General features: G+C 34.5%; 2 protein-coding genes across 5 annotated transcripts; both read right to left on the reverse strand.

Annotated features, from left to right (window-relative positions):
- Positions 1–876: 876 nt before the first annotated feature.
- LOC101890441 (ubiquinone biosynthesis protein COQ4 homolog, mitochondrial) lies at positions 877–18,568 on the reverse strand. 4 transcript variants are annotated; one of them, XM_011295712.3, is made up of 5 exons: positions 18,414–18,568; positions 1,779–2,032; positions 1,513–1,717; positions 1,230–1,453; positions 877–1,166 (listed from the first exon to the last, which is right to left on the reverse strand). In XM_011295712.3, exons 2-5 carry the CDS (start codon positions 2,021–2,023, stop codon positions 1,001–1,003), a joined length of 840 nt encoding a protein of 279 aa, XP_011294014.2. In that variant the 5' UTR covers positions 2,024–2,032; positions 18,414–18,568; the 3' UTR covers positions 877–1,000. The 4 variants fall into 4 exon arrangements, with proteins under 4 accessions (XP_011294014.2, XP_005187119.2, XP_058981906.1 ...); XM_005187062.4 differs by having other exon boundaries at positions 18,408–18,566; XM_059125923.1 differs by lacking the exon at positions 18,414–18,568 and adding an exon at positions 18,040–18,206.
- Positions 15,893–18,046, reverse strand: LOC101889767 (UDP-sugar transporter UST74c). Its single transcript, XM_005187058.4, has one exon. It carries the CDS (start codon positions 17,726–17,728, stop codon positions 16,640–16,642), a length of 1,089 nt encoding a protein of 362 aa, XP_005187115.1. The 5' UTR covers positions 17,729–18,046; the 3' UTR covers positions 15,893–16,639.
- Positions 18,569–19,445: the final 877 nt, after the last annotated feature.

A 19,445-nucleotide genomic window follows, 5' to 3' on the forward strand; every position in this document is an offset into this window, starting at 1 on the left:
TGCCAAAATTCAGGTAATTTGGACTGATATTGGATATTTGGTGCACATTTAACCCGAAATCGGATGAAGATATATATGGGAGCTATATCTAAATTTGATCCGATTCTCACCAATTTCAATAGGGTTCGTCCTTGGGCCAAAAAAATGTTGTTTGGAAAATTTCATCTCAATCGGATAATAAATGCGACCTGCATTTTGTTCACAAGAATACATGGACAGACGGACGGACGGACGGACGGACGGACGGACGGACGGACGGACAGACGGACTGACATGCATAAATCGACTCAGAAAGTGATTCTATGAAGGTTCTCAAAAGTAACTATGGGTCTATCTCGTTTCCTTCTCCATGTTACAAACAAATGCACAAAGACATAATACCCTTACCACTATGTGGTGTAGGGTATAAAAAACAAAAGGTGGTGGATTTCTCTGACTTTCTTTACCGTTACTGTCAAATTTAAAGCAAGATTTAAATTTATTAAGGTAAATTAATCAAAACTTCAGTGGGGGAGATATATTATAGGAGTGTTTAATAAGATCTCGCAAATTCCACAAGTTATTAGTTTCAAATGTTTATTTAAAATGGTATTTAATATTTTGTATTTAAAAATTTCTTTGTCCGGGAACATTAGTAAGCAACATGGGAACGTTCGAAAAATGATACTCAGAAAGCCCATCTGACTATCAATGTTGCTGGATTAAGCAATTAATCTTAATAGTGTAGGTTAATCAGGATACAATTTTGTATCTAAACGCGCTATGACAGATTATAACGAGTTTGACCACCAATCAATTTGTGACTTTTTTATTCCAATTGTATTAACATCTATTATTTATCTATTTACTAAATTATACAATAGAAATGTTGAGAAATTTTCGAACAAACTTGCTTTTTACTAGACCTAATTTCAAGGCCGAATATATACATTAACACATTTATGGGTATATTAATATAATTAATAGTAACAAGAATCTGCATTCATTTTAATATTTTTATTTACTGTTTCTTGGCTTTTACTAATGTTGTTATTTGTAATTCCTGGCGTAATTCATTGACATCTTGTTCCCAACGTTCCTCCCAGAAAACAGACATCAAAGGTTTGGCCTCTTTGCCATTCTTAATGGCCCAGGGTAAATATGTGGATAGGTATTGCTTGCGTTGTCTGGAATAACAAAAACACATTTATAAAGAATCACCACCTTCTTAAAAAAATTAAACTACATACTTTGGTCGCAAACGCAAAGCACCGAAAACGGCACCACCATAACACATCGGCAGACCCGTATTCAAAGCCTCCACCCATTTAACAGCAACTTCGCCCAACATATTTGTTGGCATATCGAGTATGGCATGAACCAAGTCGTGGCATTCTCGATATCTGGTCATAATATAGGCCAATTCGGGGTCATCCATGAAACGAACTTCCATGCGAGAGTCAGGAGTGACTTGCTGTTTTTTAAAAAGAAGAAGAATATTAAGTTGAAGCTTTGAATTGTTTGTTTACTCACATTGTCATCCAAAAACTGTACATATGCCCTTCCGAATGTGTTGTCCGGCAACTGACGCAATCTCTCGAGATTAACTGTGCGCGTATTGATACGTGGCTTCTGTTGCAATATACGTTGACCTTCATCGCTGGCTCTCATAGTGTGCAAAATTTGTTGCAATGCATGTTCACCTGTTGTTTCGCCCAAACAGGCGATCATATCATGTCTAGTAGCAAATGTCAATGGATATTAGGGTTGGGTGGAAAACAAAGTCACTGATCTTTTACCTTCGTGGATCCACCAAAGCTGCAATGGAAGAGCCAGCTCCCAGCAATATCTTCTGAAACGAGTTCATTTCGATGCGATTCTCCATAAATTCCTTTGTAAATGCATCCCATTGTTGCCCATCGTGTTCGGTGTGTTCAATATTTTGCTCTGTCTTGGCCAATGATGTGGCAATGGTGCGAGAAAATTGTTGATTTTTTCCGTTTAAAATTCTCAGAAATGTTAGGGGAAAGGCTCTCGGCAACATTATGATGGACTAGAATATAGATTATTAGAAAAAGAATTTAAATAAAATTAGGCTTGGTCATGGTGAATATAGGCGAAAATACATCGAACGCTTTTTTGACTGGGCTAAGTCATCGGCTGGCTTCTTCGTAGAATAACATAGGAGTTTTAGGTTGACTTAGTCCGAAGAAGCCAGTCGATGACTTACTCTCAGCTTAAAGGTCGGAATACATAAAGCGCTTATTTGGCTTGGTCTATCTAAAACTACTTTGTTCCTCTACGAAGAAACCAGCCGACGCACAGAGGGGTGAAATCACAAAACACGGAGATTAATTGAAAAACAAGTAAAAAAGCAGTAAGTTCGACCGGGCCGAACTTTGAATACCCTCCACCATTTGGAACGAATTAGAAAATTTTCAAAAAAAAAAAATCCTTTAAAAATTATTTTAAAATCTTTAAAATATCTAATATAGGAAGGTGCCGATATGGGGGGATATACGATATTGTGGACCTATAAAGACAAATCTATGTCTGCGTGTAAAGTACTCACAAGATATCGTGGACCGTTATAGCCCATCTTTGAACTTGACCTGCCTGCAGACAAAAGAGAGATCTGTGCAAAATTTTAGCTTCCTATCTTAATTCGTTTAGACTGTAGCATGATTACAACAGACGGACAGGGCTAAATCGTCTTAGAATTTTACGCTGATCAAGAATATATATATACTTTGTTGGGTCTAAAATGATTATTTCGATGAGTTACAAATGGAATGACGAACTTAATATACCCTCCATACTTTTTTTGGTGGAGTGTATAATAAAACTCGTAATTTGGAATAAATGTTTTTAAACTATTATTAACTATTAACTTTGTCATTCCGTTTGTAACTCCTCGAAATACTCATGTCAGACCCAACAAAGTATATATATTCTTGATCAGTGTAAAGTCGATTTAGCCATGTCTGTTGTAATCACGCTATCTTTCGAACGAATAGAGATAGAAGGCTAAAAATTAGCGACATTATTCACCGAAATTGCTTCAACTTTGGTATTTGAAGTTCGAAATGGATACGACAGCCTATGACAGAAAATTATTTGGGCAGGTCCAACTCTTCGTATAGCCCCCATATAACGGTACCTCCCGATATTCGGTATTGTGATGATTTTAACGACATTATTCACCGGGATTGTTTTAAATTTGGTATTTGAAGTTCGTAATGAATACTACAGCATAAGGCAGAAATTTGGCGGTGCAGGTCCACGTCTTCGTATAGGCCCCATATATCAGTACCTTTCATATTCGGTATTTTGACGAGTTTAGGTACAATACCCACTGAAATTGTTTGAGATATCGTATTTGACGTTAGTAATGGATGCTATAGCCTGTGACAGAAAATTGTCTATGCTGGTCCAGGTCTTCGCACAGCTCCGATATAACGGTACCTCCCTATATACGATATTTTGATGATTTAACTACATTATTCACCGTTTATTTCAAGTTTCGAATTTAAATATGACAATGGCTAATGGCAAACAATGCCTATGTAGGTCCACGTCGTATAGACCCCAATATGACGGCTATATTCGGTATTTTTAACATTTTAACAGAATTTTTTAAGGATTTTATTTTTTTAAATTTGCAAATTCGTTCCAAATGGTGGAGGGTATTCAAAGATCGGCCCGGCCAAACTTACTGCTTCTTAACTTGTTTGAATTATTTTAATTAGTTTTTTTTCTCATCAAAAGAGATCATTTTAAATTTAAAACTTCAAATACAGGTAGTTATTAGTGTTTTAAAATAAAAAAGTTTTAAAAATAATGATGTAAAAATATTTTAAAAAATAATTCAAAATATTACCATATTTTAAAAATTAATTCAAAATATTACCATATTTTCGCCATATCCGAAAAGTTCTAAAAAAATAATATCGAGAAGGTTTTAAAATTTTTATTGTGTATTTTAGAATGAAATGTCATATTTAAAAATGGTGAAAATAGTCCACTGATTTTGCGATTAATGTACTTTGATCTAGTACTCTGTTTTATTTTTTTTTTGTTGCCCTTTCTAAATAGGTTTCTCTTGCGTTTTTATCTTGTTATTAACTGGAATTTTAAACAATATATAAAAATATTCCAGTCTCTTTAAAAAATCAGTGGTGAGGTTACTTGCCTCACCCTCAATTTTAACTGATGATCCAATTAAAGACAATGAGAGAGATTTAAGGGAGGATGATAAGTATGATTTCTTAAATGTCAGTCATATATATTTTTTTCTAAATATTTTAATAAGGTTATAGTCTATTTCAGATAGGGAGGCTTAGGCTTAATTTCCAGCCAGTTTTGTATATTTATATTTTTTTATAATTATTCCTTTCTCATAAAATATGTAGTCTTTTTGTCTTCAGATTTCAGAAGGTTTTGCAAAGGATAAATTATTTTTTCTGGCTTTACTCAAATGTCGGATTTATACAGGCAATTTTTGTAATTTTTCCATCCATCCATTTGAAAACAAGATACCAAATAACACGTTTGTAAAAAACTCTGTCTGAAACCTTCAAAATACCTAATATTGGGAAGTACCTTATATATATATTGTAGGGAGAAATTCCCAAAATACCTACAATTTGTAAGTGCCGTTATATATGGTCAATACTTAATAGTGGATTTATCTTCACAAAATTTAGCAGGGAAAGGTTTTGTCCGCTCAGAACTCAAGATTTAAAAATACTCATGATTGGGTTTGAAATTGTGGCCGAAACCTTCAAAATACCAAAAAATCAGGAAGTATCGCTATATGGGAAGCTTACCGAAACGTGGAACGATATGTATATTTTTAATGCCAAACAAATAACAGGTAATTTTAATCTCTGAGCAAAATTTCAGAGCAATATAATGCTAATTTCGTTTTTATTTTTAAAACGTGTAAAATTGATGGTGCTACCTTTTTTTTAATTCTTTTACTGGAAGTCATCTGTGAACACAAAAATTCTTCAAAAAGGAGAGCGATTTGAGAAGGAAATGTTGACAGTTCTTTCACTGAGAGTTTGCACATTCTTTCTTCATGCAATCACTCGTAACTCTTTTTCTTCTCCTTCCGGTGATTTATATTAGGGTAAGCAATTTCAAAATACCTTTCATTGGCCATAATGTTATGTTACTCGATAATTTATACCGAACAAATTTTGCTAACTCTCAGTAACTCAAATGTCAAAATTACACTGATTACTATCTCTCGATTACTCGGCTATCTAGTTTAAACATTAATGTGGGGTTTATAGTTAATTCCATTGTAAACAACTGTCATAATACCGTACAGCGAGACTGTAAATACAAACTTCTCACATAGAGTCATGTCTGTCCGCATAGCCACAAACATTTATAAGTGCTTCTCTATAAAATACCAACACTTGAAAGTTCTCAGTAATAACGTCTGCCGGTATGTATGTATGTATGCATGTACATAGGTACTACCGCTATTGATTGAAACACCAATTAATTTGCCTTAGCGCAAAAACCAAAAAAACAATACAAATCATTTCTACCTTGAAGGCATCGAGGTAGTTTTGTTTGTCTATTCTGAATGTTTGTTTTTATGATGAGTGTTATGACGAAATATCCATCCACCCAGCAACCGGTTGTCTTTCTTAGGTGGTGGTACTTAAGACCAAGAGTTTACCTACAAAACAAATTCTTTAGATATGACAGAATTGAATGGATTACATACATATATGTATATATACACAATTATGTACATATGTAAGAATTTAAAGTGACCTCAGCAATTTTGAGTAAACTTTAGTATAGGAGTACTTTTTGTACTCGAATCGGCGGAAGGTCACCGTTAACAGCTGTGGGGTGTTGGTGAATTATGAAAATTCTGTGATTGGTTAATGCTTATGTGATTCCAATAGTATTCAAATGAATTGAGCTTCTAAAACGCAAGCCTAAAACCTTCTTACCAATAAGCCGTTGGGAACCGGGAACATCCCTGCCACTCCAAGCAGCCAATACAAAATAACAAAAAATAATTTTCTTTAACGACACTAATACTAATAATATAAGATTGTACCTTGTTTTTTTTTTAAGGAAACTCAGTATAGAATTAAGAATATTTATATTTATATGCATTTTTTCTAAATTATTCTTTTGACAACATCTCATTATCAAAATGTTTATTTATAAATCCAAATCATCAAAATTAGTATCTAAGGTAACGGTTATGACTATGGTGTTATGGTATGTCACATAATCAATTACATTAGGTTCGTTCGTTTACTTTCCCAGTAACATTTACTCAGTAAGAAGTTACAGAGGAAAAAATACGATTTCTTCTCTCTCTCTCTCTTTCGAGAAAAAATTACAAAAAGTAAACGCACAACATTTTGCAAAACATTTCTAATAATATAGCTGATTGATCAAAACAAATTTGGCGCAAATCTTAACAGCAGATATACACGGTGAGATAAAAAAACTGCAACAAAGTCAAAAGCCATAATTTTTACATTTCTTTTTTAATTTTATTGAATGAAAACAAAAAAATGTCGGAAATAGCATCAAATTTTAGAATAAATTTAGATTTGTTCGAATTGGTCACCTTTGACACGAATTATGGCTTTCAAACGGCCAATGAAACCGCCACACGCTGTCCGAATGTTGTTCTGCGGTATTTTGGCCCATTCCCCGCGAAGCGTTTACTTGAGGTGATCGGCACTTTGGTATTTTTTAGTGTCAACCTTGCTTTCCAAAATACTACAGACACAATAGTCCAACGGATTGGTATCCGGAGATTTTGGTGGTCATTGTGCGCTGGAAATGAAGAGAGCAACCTCATTTTGTAACCATGCTGAGTGTGATGGTGCTGAGTCCTGTTGAAATGTCCAAGGTCTGTGGCCAAAATGTTTGCGTGCCCGAGGCTTTAATACACTCTCCAGAATATTTTCGCGATAATATTCGGTATTTATTCTGATGCCACGGTCGATTAACACGAGCGATTATCGGCTGTTATGGCGGCCCACACCATCACCATGGCCAGCGCTTGAGTTCTGGTGGCCAACCGAAGGTGCACATTTTCAGCTGAACTCTTTGGCAAGTAAACACGATCATTTTGTTTGTTTACAAACTGCTGGACAACGAATGTTTTCTTATTGGAGGCGGAGAAAACCAAACTCTTTAGCTCTTTTGAGTCTAATTTCTTTCTGTTGCGGTGTAAGTTCTTGCACTTTTTGGAATTTCAATGGCTTTACCCCGAGCTCATTTTTCAATATTTGCCAAATGGAACATTGCGATATGTTCAACTCACGAGCCATTTTCCCGTCACTGCGACGCGGTGCCATTTCTTTACAAAACAGCCATTTCTTTACTAAACAACAGCTGATGTGAATGGATAATTCTTACTGGGAAAATTTTCCCAGTGAGAATTTGCAAACTCCATGGTATAATAAAGGTAAGGTAGAGCTATCAGCTGTTTACAATTTTTTTTTTCAAAGTGTGCCCGACTTCTGCCAATTTTGTGTATGTTTTTGTGTTGTTTCGAAAAATGAAAACAAAATATTTTCAAAACCAATCATTGGAAGACACGTAGAATTCGGCTCGCGCAATTAAGCTATTAAGCAGTTTAGCCATTAAATTGAAAGATTGAACAGTTTGGATCATGTTTTTGAGAGAAAATCACTCACTTTAAATTGAGAAAAATATGAAAAAAAAATGAAAACAATTTGTTTCATATAATTTTGAATGAGTCTGACAGGAAACGGGCATAGCCTCAAGGCTGTATTTCTGTAGTTTTACTAAGCTGTTGTACCTCCTTATTGTACCATGGCAAACTCTCAGAGACTCAAATGTCAAACTGTATCCCCCTTTCTGAGTTTTTGGGTAAACGAAAAGCTTCCAGAAAAAATTTTGTACAAATTATCGAGTAAACAAACACTCCTATTATACCGCATAAGATTGGTTTGAACAGCTGTTTTATATAGTTATTCCACATTTCATTTAACCTTTTTAAAATTTAAAAATAAATATTATTTCATTCAACTCAAGCCAGGGCCCAATTTCTTAACAAATTCCCAATATTCCTGGAATTTCCCTCAAATATAGATTGTGTAGTCACTGTTACCCACCTGCTTGCTAATTTTTGTGAATTCATGAAATAACAACAACTACATCACACGTGAGCAAATAATTTCTTTACTCTTAAATTCAGTTAGGAGATCAGTCTATTTTGCGCTCTCATTGCTCCCATTGTTTTCAATTAGACAGGTGAAAACAACAACGATTTTATTAGAGCAAAGATCAACGACTTATTGTTTAAGGTGAGAGTAGTGTATTTGTATATAGGTTAAGTACTTGCCAAAAGTGGTGTTGTGCGTGTAGAATTTGATTTTTATCAATATACATAGTAAATATTCATTTCTTATTGGTATTTTAACGTTTTTGATTTCAATTTGATGCTGATAAAATAACCATGCTTATTTGTATAACTTTTAAGCTGATATCGTGCCGTAATCACTTTTCGAAACCAGGTTTTCGCAATTTTCATAATGTAATTATTAGGTGTGTCTGGTTACTTTTCCAGCAGGAATTGTCCAGCAACTTCTTTCTGAGAGAGTAAGGTAGTTTTATTCTCTTTTGTAAGGAAAATGCGAAAAGTAAACAGACGGTATTCCTGCAGAAGTTTGCAAATAATCAGCTGATTTGTCAAAACAAACCAATTTGTCCCCATAAGGAGAATTAAAACAAAGGAAGCAATACTAATTTTACAAGTTTTTTAAATAAAAATGTTGGAAATAGTCTTTTATTTTCTTATTACATATTAATATTTACTTTTTTCACATTCTTTTACGTTGTTCTCAAATTGAAACTAAACAAACAATAGAAAACATCTGATTGAATGTCGATGCATGAGAAGAAGAAGAGTTGCAAGTGATTGCAAGAAGAAATTTGTCCAGCAAGAATTTGCAAACTCTCACTGAAAGAACTGTCAAAATTTCTCTCTCCAACCGCTCTCTTTTGCAGAACTTTCGGGTTAACAGACGACTTCCAGTAACAATTTGTAACAATTGTTACAAATTTTAGAGTAACCAGACACACCTATTGAAGTTAAAAATCGAGTGCCATTTTGAAATGTTGTAGCGTGTTGTATTGTTGAATAAAAACATCGAGTAATACACATTTATAGTATTTTTTTAAATATATATATATATATTTAATTTTCTAAAAACATATTCGTTGTCTTTTTACAGATGTTAATTTGTTTAATGTTGTTTACCAATGCAGTAGTGTATGTATGTATGATAATTTGGCAAACTTTTTAACTACAGTACATAATAGAAATAAATAAGTCAATGGTCAGGCTGGGCCGACTATGTGATATATTAGACCTTTACAGGGTGAGATGAAAAAACTGCAACCAACTTCAGACTGCTTTCATTTCCAAGCCACTCGTCCGACAGCTGTTTTCTAAAAAAAGTTATTCGTGATGGAATTAGGTGTGTCTGGTTACCCTAAAATTTGTAACAATTGTTACAAATTGTTACTGGAAGTCGTCTGTTAACCCAAAAGTTCTGCAAAAGAGAGCGGTTGGAGAGAGAAATTTTGACAGTTCTTTCAGTGAGAGTTAGCAAATTCTTGCTGGAAAAATTTCTTCTTGCAATCACTTGCAACTCTTCTTCTTCTCATTCATCGACATTCAATCAGATGTTTTCTATTGTTTGTTTATTTATTTTTGTGCTTTCAATTTGAATTTTTTTTTTTTTTTTGGAATTAGCAAGACTAATAGTTTTGGAGAAAAACTTTACAAAATGTGAAAAACGTAAATGTTAATATGTAATAAGAAAATAAAAGACTATTTCTAACATTTTTATTTAAAAAACTTGTAAAATTAGTATTGCTTCCTTTTTTTAATTCTCCTTATGGGGGACAAATTGGTTTGTTTTGATTTGATCAGCTGATTAGTTGCAAGCTTCTGCAGGAATACCGTCTGTTTACTTTTCGCATTTTCCTTGCAAAAGAGAATAAAACTATCTTACTCTCTCAGAAAGAAGTTACTGGACAATTCCTGCAGGAAAAGTAACCAGACACACCTATTTAAGCGTGACTTCTTTATATTTGGCTGGAAAACCACAAGTCGCTATCTTTAGAGCACTCCATCATTTAAATGTGAATATTTTTTGTGTCTCGTACCATCGCTCGTTACCGCGATACTGGTAGCGTCAAGGAAGTGGACGGAAGAAAACAGCAACATCAGCAGAAATGTTTCGAAAAGTAAAGAAGCGACTTGATCAAAATCCGCGCCGCAGTGGCCGAAAACTATATTAAAGCTCATGTCAATACAGACGAAGCATTTAAGCTGGGAACACATAAAGCGCTTATTTGGCTGGCTTAAGTCATCGGCTGGCTTCTTCGGAAATGAACAAAGGAGCCTAGGGCCAAAATCGAACTAGGTCAACCTAAAACTCCTTTGTTCATCTACGAAGAAGCTAGCCGATGACTTAAGCCAGCCAAATATGCGCTTTATGTATTTCCAGCCTTATTCGTGAGATACGGGCCGTTGGTAAGGGTATGCCCAAAATTGGACTAAGTGGGTGGACCATTTGCATAAAATTATCTTCAAACATTAAATTATATGGACCGAACAATCAATTCAAGTAAAAATAATGAAATTCATTCAATTTTCTGAATGTTTGATTTTTATTAATACTTTCCCATAACTCTTAAATATAGAATCGCCCTTTAGTTTATTTCTTCGCTGCAATATAAAATTAAAAATTAAAACAGTCTTTGTTTTGTATTTATTTTTCTACAAATGTATGGCTTTTTATTGTTAAACAGCTTTTTTTAGACATAACGAATTATAATGCAAAACAAACTTTATACAAATATTACAAATTTTTTAATTTATATTTTATAATTTATAATTTAAAAACAAAAGGGATAGAGATATTTTTTATGTGGTAACTATTTCTATTACTAGGTACATACAAATATATACATATACACATTTTTTATTATTATTTTATTAAAATGTTTTTTTTTTTTTCATATTATATCTAAAAACGTATTTCTAAGCCCCAAAATTTCTTAACATTAATAGGTGTGTCTGGTTAATTTAAAACTTGTAACTATTGTTACTGGGAGTTGTCTTTTAACCCAAAAAAAGACTATTTCCAACATTTTTAGACAAACGCCGATTAAAGGATTCCGGGGAACACATCAAATGTATCTTTCTTTTATTGCTCATATTTTTATTTTATTATTAATTTCCTTTTTATTTATAAAACTTTTAAAATTGGTGGTGCTTCCTTTCTTTTAATTCTTTAAATGGGGGCAAATTGGTTTGTTTTGACAAATCAGCTGATTAGTTGCAAGTTTCTGCGGGAATACCGTCTGTTTACTTTTCGCATTTTCCACGCAAAGGAGAATAAAACTACCCTACTCCCTCAGAAAGATGTTGCTGGAAAATTTCTTCAGGAAAAATAACCAGACACACCTTTTAATGTATGGTAAAACAATTTTACATCTGGATGTAACGGAAGGAGAAGAGTTGCAAGAGATTTGCAAGCTTTCAGTGAAAGAACTGTCCAAATTTTAGATAACTTTTGTGTTAACAGACGAATTCAAGAACAATTTGCAATCATTTTTACAAATTTTAGAATATTCAGACACACCTATTCTCTATCTGCTTCTGATAGCAAAATAATTATGTTAAAATTTATTTAACATTCATTTACAGATTTTTATGGCTTTGGTCACTAGTTTTCATTAATTATATACACATAATGTTTATATATGATTACAATGTAAATACACATAAATAAAATGACTTATAACACAATATTAGTTGTTAACTTTTTAAATATTAGTTTTTATTTACTTTTTTATACAACAATTGCTCGATGCAATGATATGATGATGAGCGTGTCAAAGCGATGTAAAAAACACGACGTGGTACGCAAACACTTGAAAAATCAACAATTTAATATTTTAAATTATTTCATTTATTATTTCAAACTATAAATTTCCGTCACTAAAAACATGACAAATGCATTTCTACATTAAAAAAAAAAAAAAAAAACAGATAACGTTTATCAGTGTTTAAACTAAAAGTAGAAACATTCTTGATAATATTTTGAGGAGAAAACTTCAGAGAAACAAGTAAAATGTCTATGGAGAAAATAGCATGGGGTAAATACATAAATGATTTTATACGGTAAAAGTCATCTGCTGTCTGGCTTCCTATTTAAAAAAAAAAAAAAAAAAAAACACTTAAAAAAGCAGTAAGTTCGGTCGGGCCGAACTTTAAATACCCTCCATCATTTGAAACTAATTTGAAAATTTTCAAAAAATAACATCCGCTAAAAATTCTGTTAAAATCCTAAAAATACCGTATGTAGCAGTTATATTGGGGTCTATAGACAACTTTTGTCATAAGCAATTACAATATTCAAATATGAAAATTGAGAAAAAAAATCCGGTGAATAATGTAGCTAAAACCATTAAAATACCGAATATAGGGAGGTACCGATACATTGGGCCCTTACGAAGTCCTGGACCTACATAGACAACTTTCTGTCATAGACTGTAGTTCTCATTACGAACTCTTAATAAGAAATTTGAAACAACACCGGTGAATAATGTCGCTAACATCATCAAAATATCGAATATTGGGGGTACCGCATATGGAGACCATACGAAGATGTGGGCCTGCAAACGCAATTTTTTTTGTCATAGACTGTAGTACCCTTTATGAATTCTAAATACGAAATTTGAAACAACTCCGGTGAATAATGTATCTAAAATACTCTGAGGGTGTACGCAAACATTTTGGCCCCAGACCTTGGAAATTCCAACTGGACTCAACACCATCGCACTCAGCACGCGCCGCCCAAGTATGGTCATAAAATGAGGTTTCTCGCATTATTTCCAGCGCCCAAAGGCCACCTCAAATCTCCGGATACCAATCCGTTGGACTATTGTGTCTGGAGTATTTTGGAAAGTGTCGATCACCTCAAGCAAGCGCTTCGCGGTGAATGGCCAAAATACCGCAGAGCAACATTCGGGCAGCGTGTGACGGTTTCATTGGCCGTTTGGAGGCCATAATTCGTGCCAAAGGTGGCCAATTCTAACAAGTCTAAACTTATTCAAAAATTAGTTGCTTTTTCCTAGATTTTTTGAAATAAAAAAAAAATACCGAATATTTGGTGGTGGGGGGGGGGGGGGGTTTACCGCCTATGGAGACCATACGAAGACGTCGGCCTGCATACGCATTTTTGGTCATAGTCTGTAGTACCCTTTATGAATTCTAAATACAAAATTTGAAACCACTCCGGTGAATAATATCCCTAAAATCGTCAAAATATCAAATAGTGGGGGGGGTTCCGTTGTATGTGGGCTATATGATATCGTGGACCTCTATAGAATTTTCTCTTCCAGGGAGTAAAGTGCTTGGAAAGAACTTCTAGTATGGATGTTTAGGCAATTCCATTGAAAAATGTAGCTAAAGTCATCAAAATACCGAATATCGGGGGTATCTTTGTTATTATTTCGATGAGTTACAAACGAAATCACGAACTTAATATACCCTCCATACTATGTATGGTAAATGGTATAAAAATAGGCCCGTTCGTTTAGTTTCGCAATAAAATGGGAAAGGGTAAGATGAAAAGGTAACATGGGTTTGTACAAATGATCAAGAACACTACTTTTGTCGCCCGAACTGTCGTATTCATATTTTTGAGCTAACATCAGCAATTGTGAAAGAAAAAAAAAACTAAATGCTACCGAGACTGAACAACGCTAACAGAAAAAACTCATAGTTATGCTATGCTATGCAGAAATATCGCCACTTCTGGCAAATGGTAATATTATCACTTCCTTTCGTTTCAATTTTAACTTTTACACACACTCATGTTTCTAGGCTACACTGTTCGAATGTAACAAAACTAACTGAATGGTTTTGTTTTTTAATTTTTCCTCATTTAATTAAATTCAAAATGAATTAAATTTCAAAAAAATGTTAATCAATATTATTAGATAAAAAAATGTTGGTAAAATTTTTAATCAATCAATAGAAATTGTTTACTACTATGCATGTTCAGCAGAACTGCCCGCAACAAATATACATCTATATCAGGTCTGTCCGGTCACTTTTTTGACAGGAATTTCTACAAATTTTTTTCAATTCCAAATAGGGTGTGACAGTTCATTGTCCTAGCAGCTAAGTCGATGCGTCTACCTATATTCTTCTACCATGATTCCTGCAAAAATTTGTACTCAGCTGACTCATCAAAACAAAGCTAAATTTCCGCCAAAAAAGTAAAGCACTGAAACTTTTTGTATTTTATTTAAAATTGAATATCACTCCGTTTGTAATACCTCAAAATAAGCATTTTGGACCCAATAAAGTATATAATTCTTGATCAGCATAAAATTCTATGTCGATTTAAAGCTGACCGTCCGTCTGTGAAAATCACTCTAGCTTCCGAATGAATTGAAGTAGGTTGATAAAATTTTACTCAAATGTGTGTTTGGTCTGTAGAACTTTTGGTATTGAAAATGGGCTTTATAGGTCCACGTTTAGGTATAGCCCCCACATAACTGAACCTCCCTATTTTAGGTATTTTGCTGATTTCAGCGACATTATTCACCGGAATTGTTTCAAATTTCGTATTTGAAGTTCCTAATAGGTACTACAGCCTATGACTGAGAATTGTCTATGCAGATCCATGTCTTCGTATAGCCCCCATATACCGGAACCTCCCTACATTGGGTATTTTGCTGAATCCGGCGACATTATTCCGGAACTGTAAAAATGTTTGCGTGGCCAAGACTTTAATACACCCTCCAGAATATTTTCGCGGTAATATTCGGCATTTATTCTGAGGTCACGGTCGATTAATACGAACGGAGAGCGACCATTGGCTGTTATGGCGGCCCACACCATGGCCGGCGCTTGAGTTCTGGTGGCCAACCGAAGGTACACATTTTCAGCTGACCTCTTTGGCAAGTAAACACAAGAAAATTCGGCAATTCACCACTTTCGGCCAGGTCAAGCGAAGCAACGCTCTTTTGAATCTATTTTCTTTTGTTGTCTGTTGCGGTGTAAGTTCTTGCACTTTTTAGAATTAAAATAGCTTTACCCCGAGCTCATTTTTCAATATTTGCCAAATGGAATATTGCGATATGTTCAGCTCACGAGCCATTTTTCGGCCACTGCGACGCGAGTTTCGATCAAGTCGCTTCTATACTTTTCGAACAATTTCTGATGATGTGGCTGTTTCTCCGTCCACTTCCTTGATGTCGGGCTACGCTACCAGTATCACGGTTAAGAGCGATGGTACGAGACACAAAAGATTTCTTCACATTTAACTGCTGGAGTGCTATAACTATAGTCACTTGCGATTTTCCAGCCAAATATAAAGAAATCACACTATTACGCTTGAATACCATCACGAATAACTTTTTTTCTGGAAAATTCTCACCAAAATGCTTTTGTACGCTTGTAAACAATATAATGAGCTGTCACTCGAATGGTGTCAGCTGTCGGACGAGTGGCTTAGAAATGACAGCAGTCTGAAGTTGTTTGCAGTTTTTTCATCTCACCCTGTACAGATTTTCGCGGAATTTATATTCGCCTCTACCATTAATTTTGATAAAGTTTTTCTTAGGATTTGAAAAATTAGCAATATTTTATCTCAACGAGGTTGTTTTTTTTTTCGTATTTTGCAAACGTCTGATAACTAGCATATATGATCGAAGGGAAGGACGGGGAAGGGCATAAAACGAACTGGGAAGTATTTCTAAGTAGGCTATCAAAAGTAGCTCTTTTACCACTTTGTTTTTTTTAGTAATAACGTTTAATTACGTCTTTTTTAAAATTAAAATTGAATTAATTCAGTTTTTTTTTTTTTCTTTCGAAGTTTATTTGGTCAATGCAGTTTCGTTTCTCGACTGATAAGTTTTACACATTGAAATTCTTCAGAGAAAATTCCTCGTGAACTTGTTAATTTCGAAAATATTTATCCTATAATGATATTATACAAATGCTTATCGTTTAGAGGTCCATATAATTTACAAAATCGATAATAACTTTTGGCACATGAATAATATTAGAACAAAAAAAAACTAAATAATTCTTAAAAGCAAAATCTTCGTAATCAATTGTTGTTATATCTAATTTAATAACACACATTAAAAATTCATCATTCAGTACAGCCTACTATACACAAACATGATATAAATTATAATACAAAAAGAAGGAGGAAGATGAAGATGAAGGCGTTAAAAGCAAAATTAATTTATAACTAATTCTAATCATCGTGACGTACATTTACCGCATTGGAGTCGACGAGTGTTTAGTACACAACGGCCAATGGTTGGAAAACATTGTATTCATTGGGATCACAGCAAATAAACAACAGCCGCAGCAGCAGCACACGATTGTGTGCTCCATTTTCAGGTCTAACATCCCCAGCACAACAACAATGTGACACATTAAACTCTAGACGGCGGCTATGTATGTACTCATTTCACGTTCCCCATATCTCTTGACGAAATGTTCAACGGCCGTTGCTTCGCCTATTTGCCTCACAACGCCAACAACACTAATAATAGGGACAAGAAAGTAGTGCGTATTCGGAAATCTCTAAACCGCTTCACCTTTTGTTGTTGTGGGCAATAGTAGCTCCTTATCGGGTGACTGTTTCCGCCGGAACGTGACGTATGTATAGAGAAGACTAGCAAATACACTGATATTGATACCGATGCAGTTCAGCCAAGAGAAAACATAGTCGCCACCGATGAACATACCCAAATATGTGACACATATGTTTTTGAGGCAGCCAACTATGGTTGTTGTCAAGGCCGAATTGTATTGCGTACATAAGATTGTGCTGTAGGACAGGATGAAGCCCATGAAACAGCTCATTAGGAACTGGATAACAAAGTAGGGATTGTGCCATTGACCGAATGCAATGGATTTTTCCCAATCGCCGGTGGCGTAGGTAATCAGCATGGCGGGTAAGAACATGAACAGGGAATTGTAGAACATAAGTCCGTATTTCCCTATTTCCGAGGTATCCAACTTCTTTTTGACGAACACGCCATTGGCTGCGGTCATGGCATTTGTTATCATCACATAGGCATATCCTTGCATATTGAATGACAGGTCATCGGAGGCAGCCAACAGAGCACCACCAATCATGCCATAAACACTGATCTGAACGGCAGTCGAAGGTCGTATGCCCAAAATCTTCAATTCCAAGAGCATGGTCATTAATATGGAAAATCTGCGCAGAGCTGCAAACATGGGCAAACTTAAGGCCTGAGTGCCACCCAAGCCGAACATCATGTTACCCAGAAATATCAACGGCAGCGGGAATATTTTCCTGAATGTGTTCCGCTGCAGTGGGGCAAACGATACAATTTTCAGTCGTTTGCCCAGACCAAGTACCACAATACTGGCAGCCAGCTGCCCCAAACTTAGAAATAGGAATGACGGAAATTTGTATGAGGTCAATACAGTTTTATTCACAACTGTTATCATGAAGGAGGCCATGCCATAGAACAGGGCACTGCCAATCTTTTTGAAATACAATGTGACATCTTCTTTTTGTTGTCTAGCCTCTTTGGAGTTCAGGCTGGAGGTGCTGCCTGTAAGGTTGTTGCTGCTATTGATACTGCCCAATTCTAATGTAGTCAATCCGCTGTTGTTAGCAGCACGGTGATTGTCCATTGTGCCGCTGCGTCAGGCACAACGTGTCTGTCTTTGTTGTACTCCACTGAAGGCACGCACCCAGCTCTTTTGACAACGTCAATTACCCGTTCGTTCACTTGAATTGCGTTTTTCTCTGAATCTGCAAATCTGTCTGCCACCCAACAAGTAAGCCGTTGCTGCTCCAATTCAATGGATGGTGTTATTGTTACTGTGTTCACTTGACTACGTAATAAAACTTTTTTCTCTTCTTTGTTTTTCTTTGGTATCGCTTCTAATTTATCATCGTTTTTTGATGGCTTCTATCACTTTTAATAAAAAATTAAATTTACTTTTTGGAAACATCTTTTATCAGTTTCTCTTTTCCATGTGTTTGTCGGTATCGTATGGCTTATCATTTAAATGAATAAGAATAGTTATTTCTCAATTAAAAATATTTCCGGCTTTCGCACAAAATAATGTAACATCGCGGCGCACGTACAAATATAAATTAATTTTTTTTTCTTTCTTCAAGTACTCACATACAAAAATAAAGAAATGAGAAACCATATTTCTCTCAAATAAGTTGGCTGTTTTCGTTGCTCTCACTCTCTCTCTCTCTCGAGAATCATGCATGTGTGAGCATTATGTCAGTTGTTTGTTTATATTTGTTGATTTTAACCTAGTTTCGATTTTGCATAAATGAAGATGTTTCACCTACCTTTACCTTTGTCCTATGTATATTTTATGTACAATCGAGTAACACTTAATTAATATTCAATTTGTTGTTGAATATGAATAAATTGCACTGTTTTTTGGGGGAATTGAGATAACTTCAATCAGCTGATGTATAAACAGAGTTGCTTGTAACTGCCAACACAATTTGAAGGGTACTGGGCACACATCAAACGAAGTATACGTGTAAAGTGAGATAAACACAATCGAATATATTTGTAATTTGGTCGAATGTGTGTTTGATTTGTTTAATGGAGAAAGCCACAGGAGAATAGACGAAATATTTCCTTTTATCCTAAATAGTTAGGCTTAATCCTATTGTTGTTACATAGGCTTAATTATCTATTATTACTTATTATTCTACAACAACCTTATAGAAATGTGTTATTTTAAGCATGGTACAATAAAAAGGTAAGGTAGCGCTACCAGCTGATTATAATTTTGCCAATTTTGTGTATATATTATTATTTTGTGTATATATTTATTGTTTTGAAAAATGAAAACAAAATTTTTCAAAATGATGATTGGAAGACACGTAGACTGCGGCTCGCACATTAAAGTTATCATCCATTTTAGCCACGAAATTGAAAGATTGATTTTTCGCGTTATTTAACTCATTTTAAAAAATGAGAAAAAATATGAAAAAAAAAGGAAAACAACTTTTTGCATATAATTTTGAATGATAGGAAGCGGGCATAGCATGTATTCCTGTAGTTTTACGAAGCTGAAAATGCAGAGATGGGAATGCTTGTTTGAAATGACGTTACCTTCTGAATTTTACCATGCAAGTGTTAGAGTTATATGAAAACAAAAGAAAATAATTTCAATAAATTACTTTAATTTAAAAAATGTACATTTTGCTAATTCGGATTGTTAAATTGAAAATGCAGAACGAAAATTACTAATGTGCCTAATTTTAATGCTTTTATATTATATCTTTTATTGCATAGTTGTCAGCTTTATGTACAAAAATCTTGTAACACTGTAAGAAATTGTAAGCAAATCGTGGAAAAAGTGACATATA

Source organism: Musca domestica, unplaced genomic scaffold (assembly GCF_030504385.1).
Source record: "Musca domestica strain aabys unplaced genomic scaffold, Musca_domestica.polishedcontigs.V.1.1 36, whole genome shotgun sequence".
In the NCBI taxonomy this organism is placed as follows: Eukaryota; Metazoa; Arthropoda; class Insecta; order Diptera; family Muscidae; genus Musca; species Musca domestica.

Excerpts from the sequence above, each read along its gene's own strand:
- LOC101889767 (XM_005187058.4), bottom strand. The coding sequence starts at position 17,728 with ATGGACAATCACCGTGCTGCTAACAACAGCGGATTGACTACATTAGAA.
- LOC101890441 (XM_059125923.1), bottom strand. The coding sequence starts at position 18,105 with ATGATAAGCCATACGATACCGACAAACACATGGAAAAGAGAAACTGAT. Across the intron at positions 2,033-18,039 it reads ATAAAAGATGTTTCCAAAAA|TCCATCATAATGTTGCCGAG; the intron begins GTAAATTTAATT and ends TCTATATTCTAG. Across the intron at positions 1,167-1,229 it reads GCTTTGCGTTTGCGACCAAA|ACAACGCAAGCAATACCTAT; the intron begins GTATGTAGTTTA and ends TTGTTATTCCAG.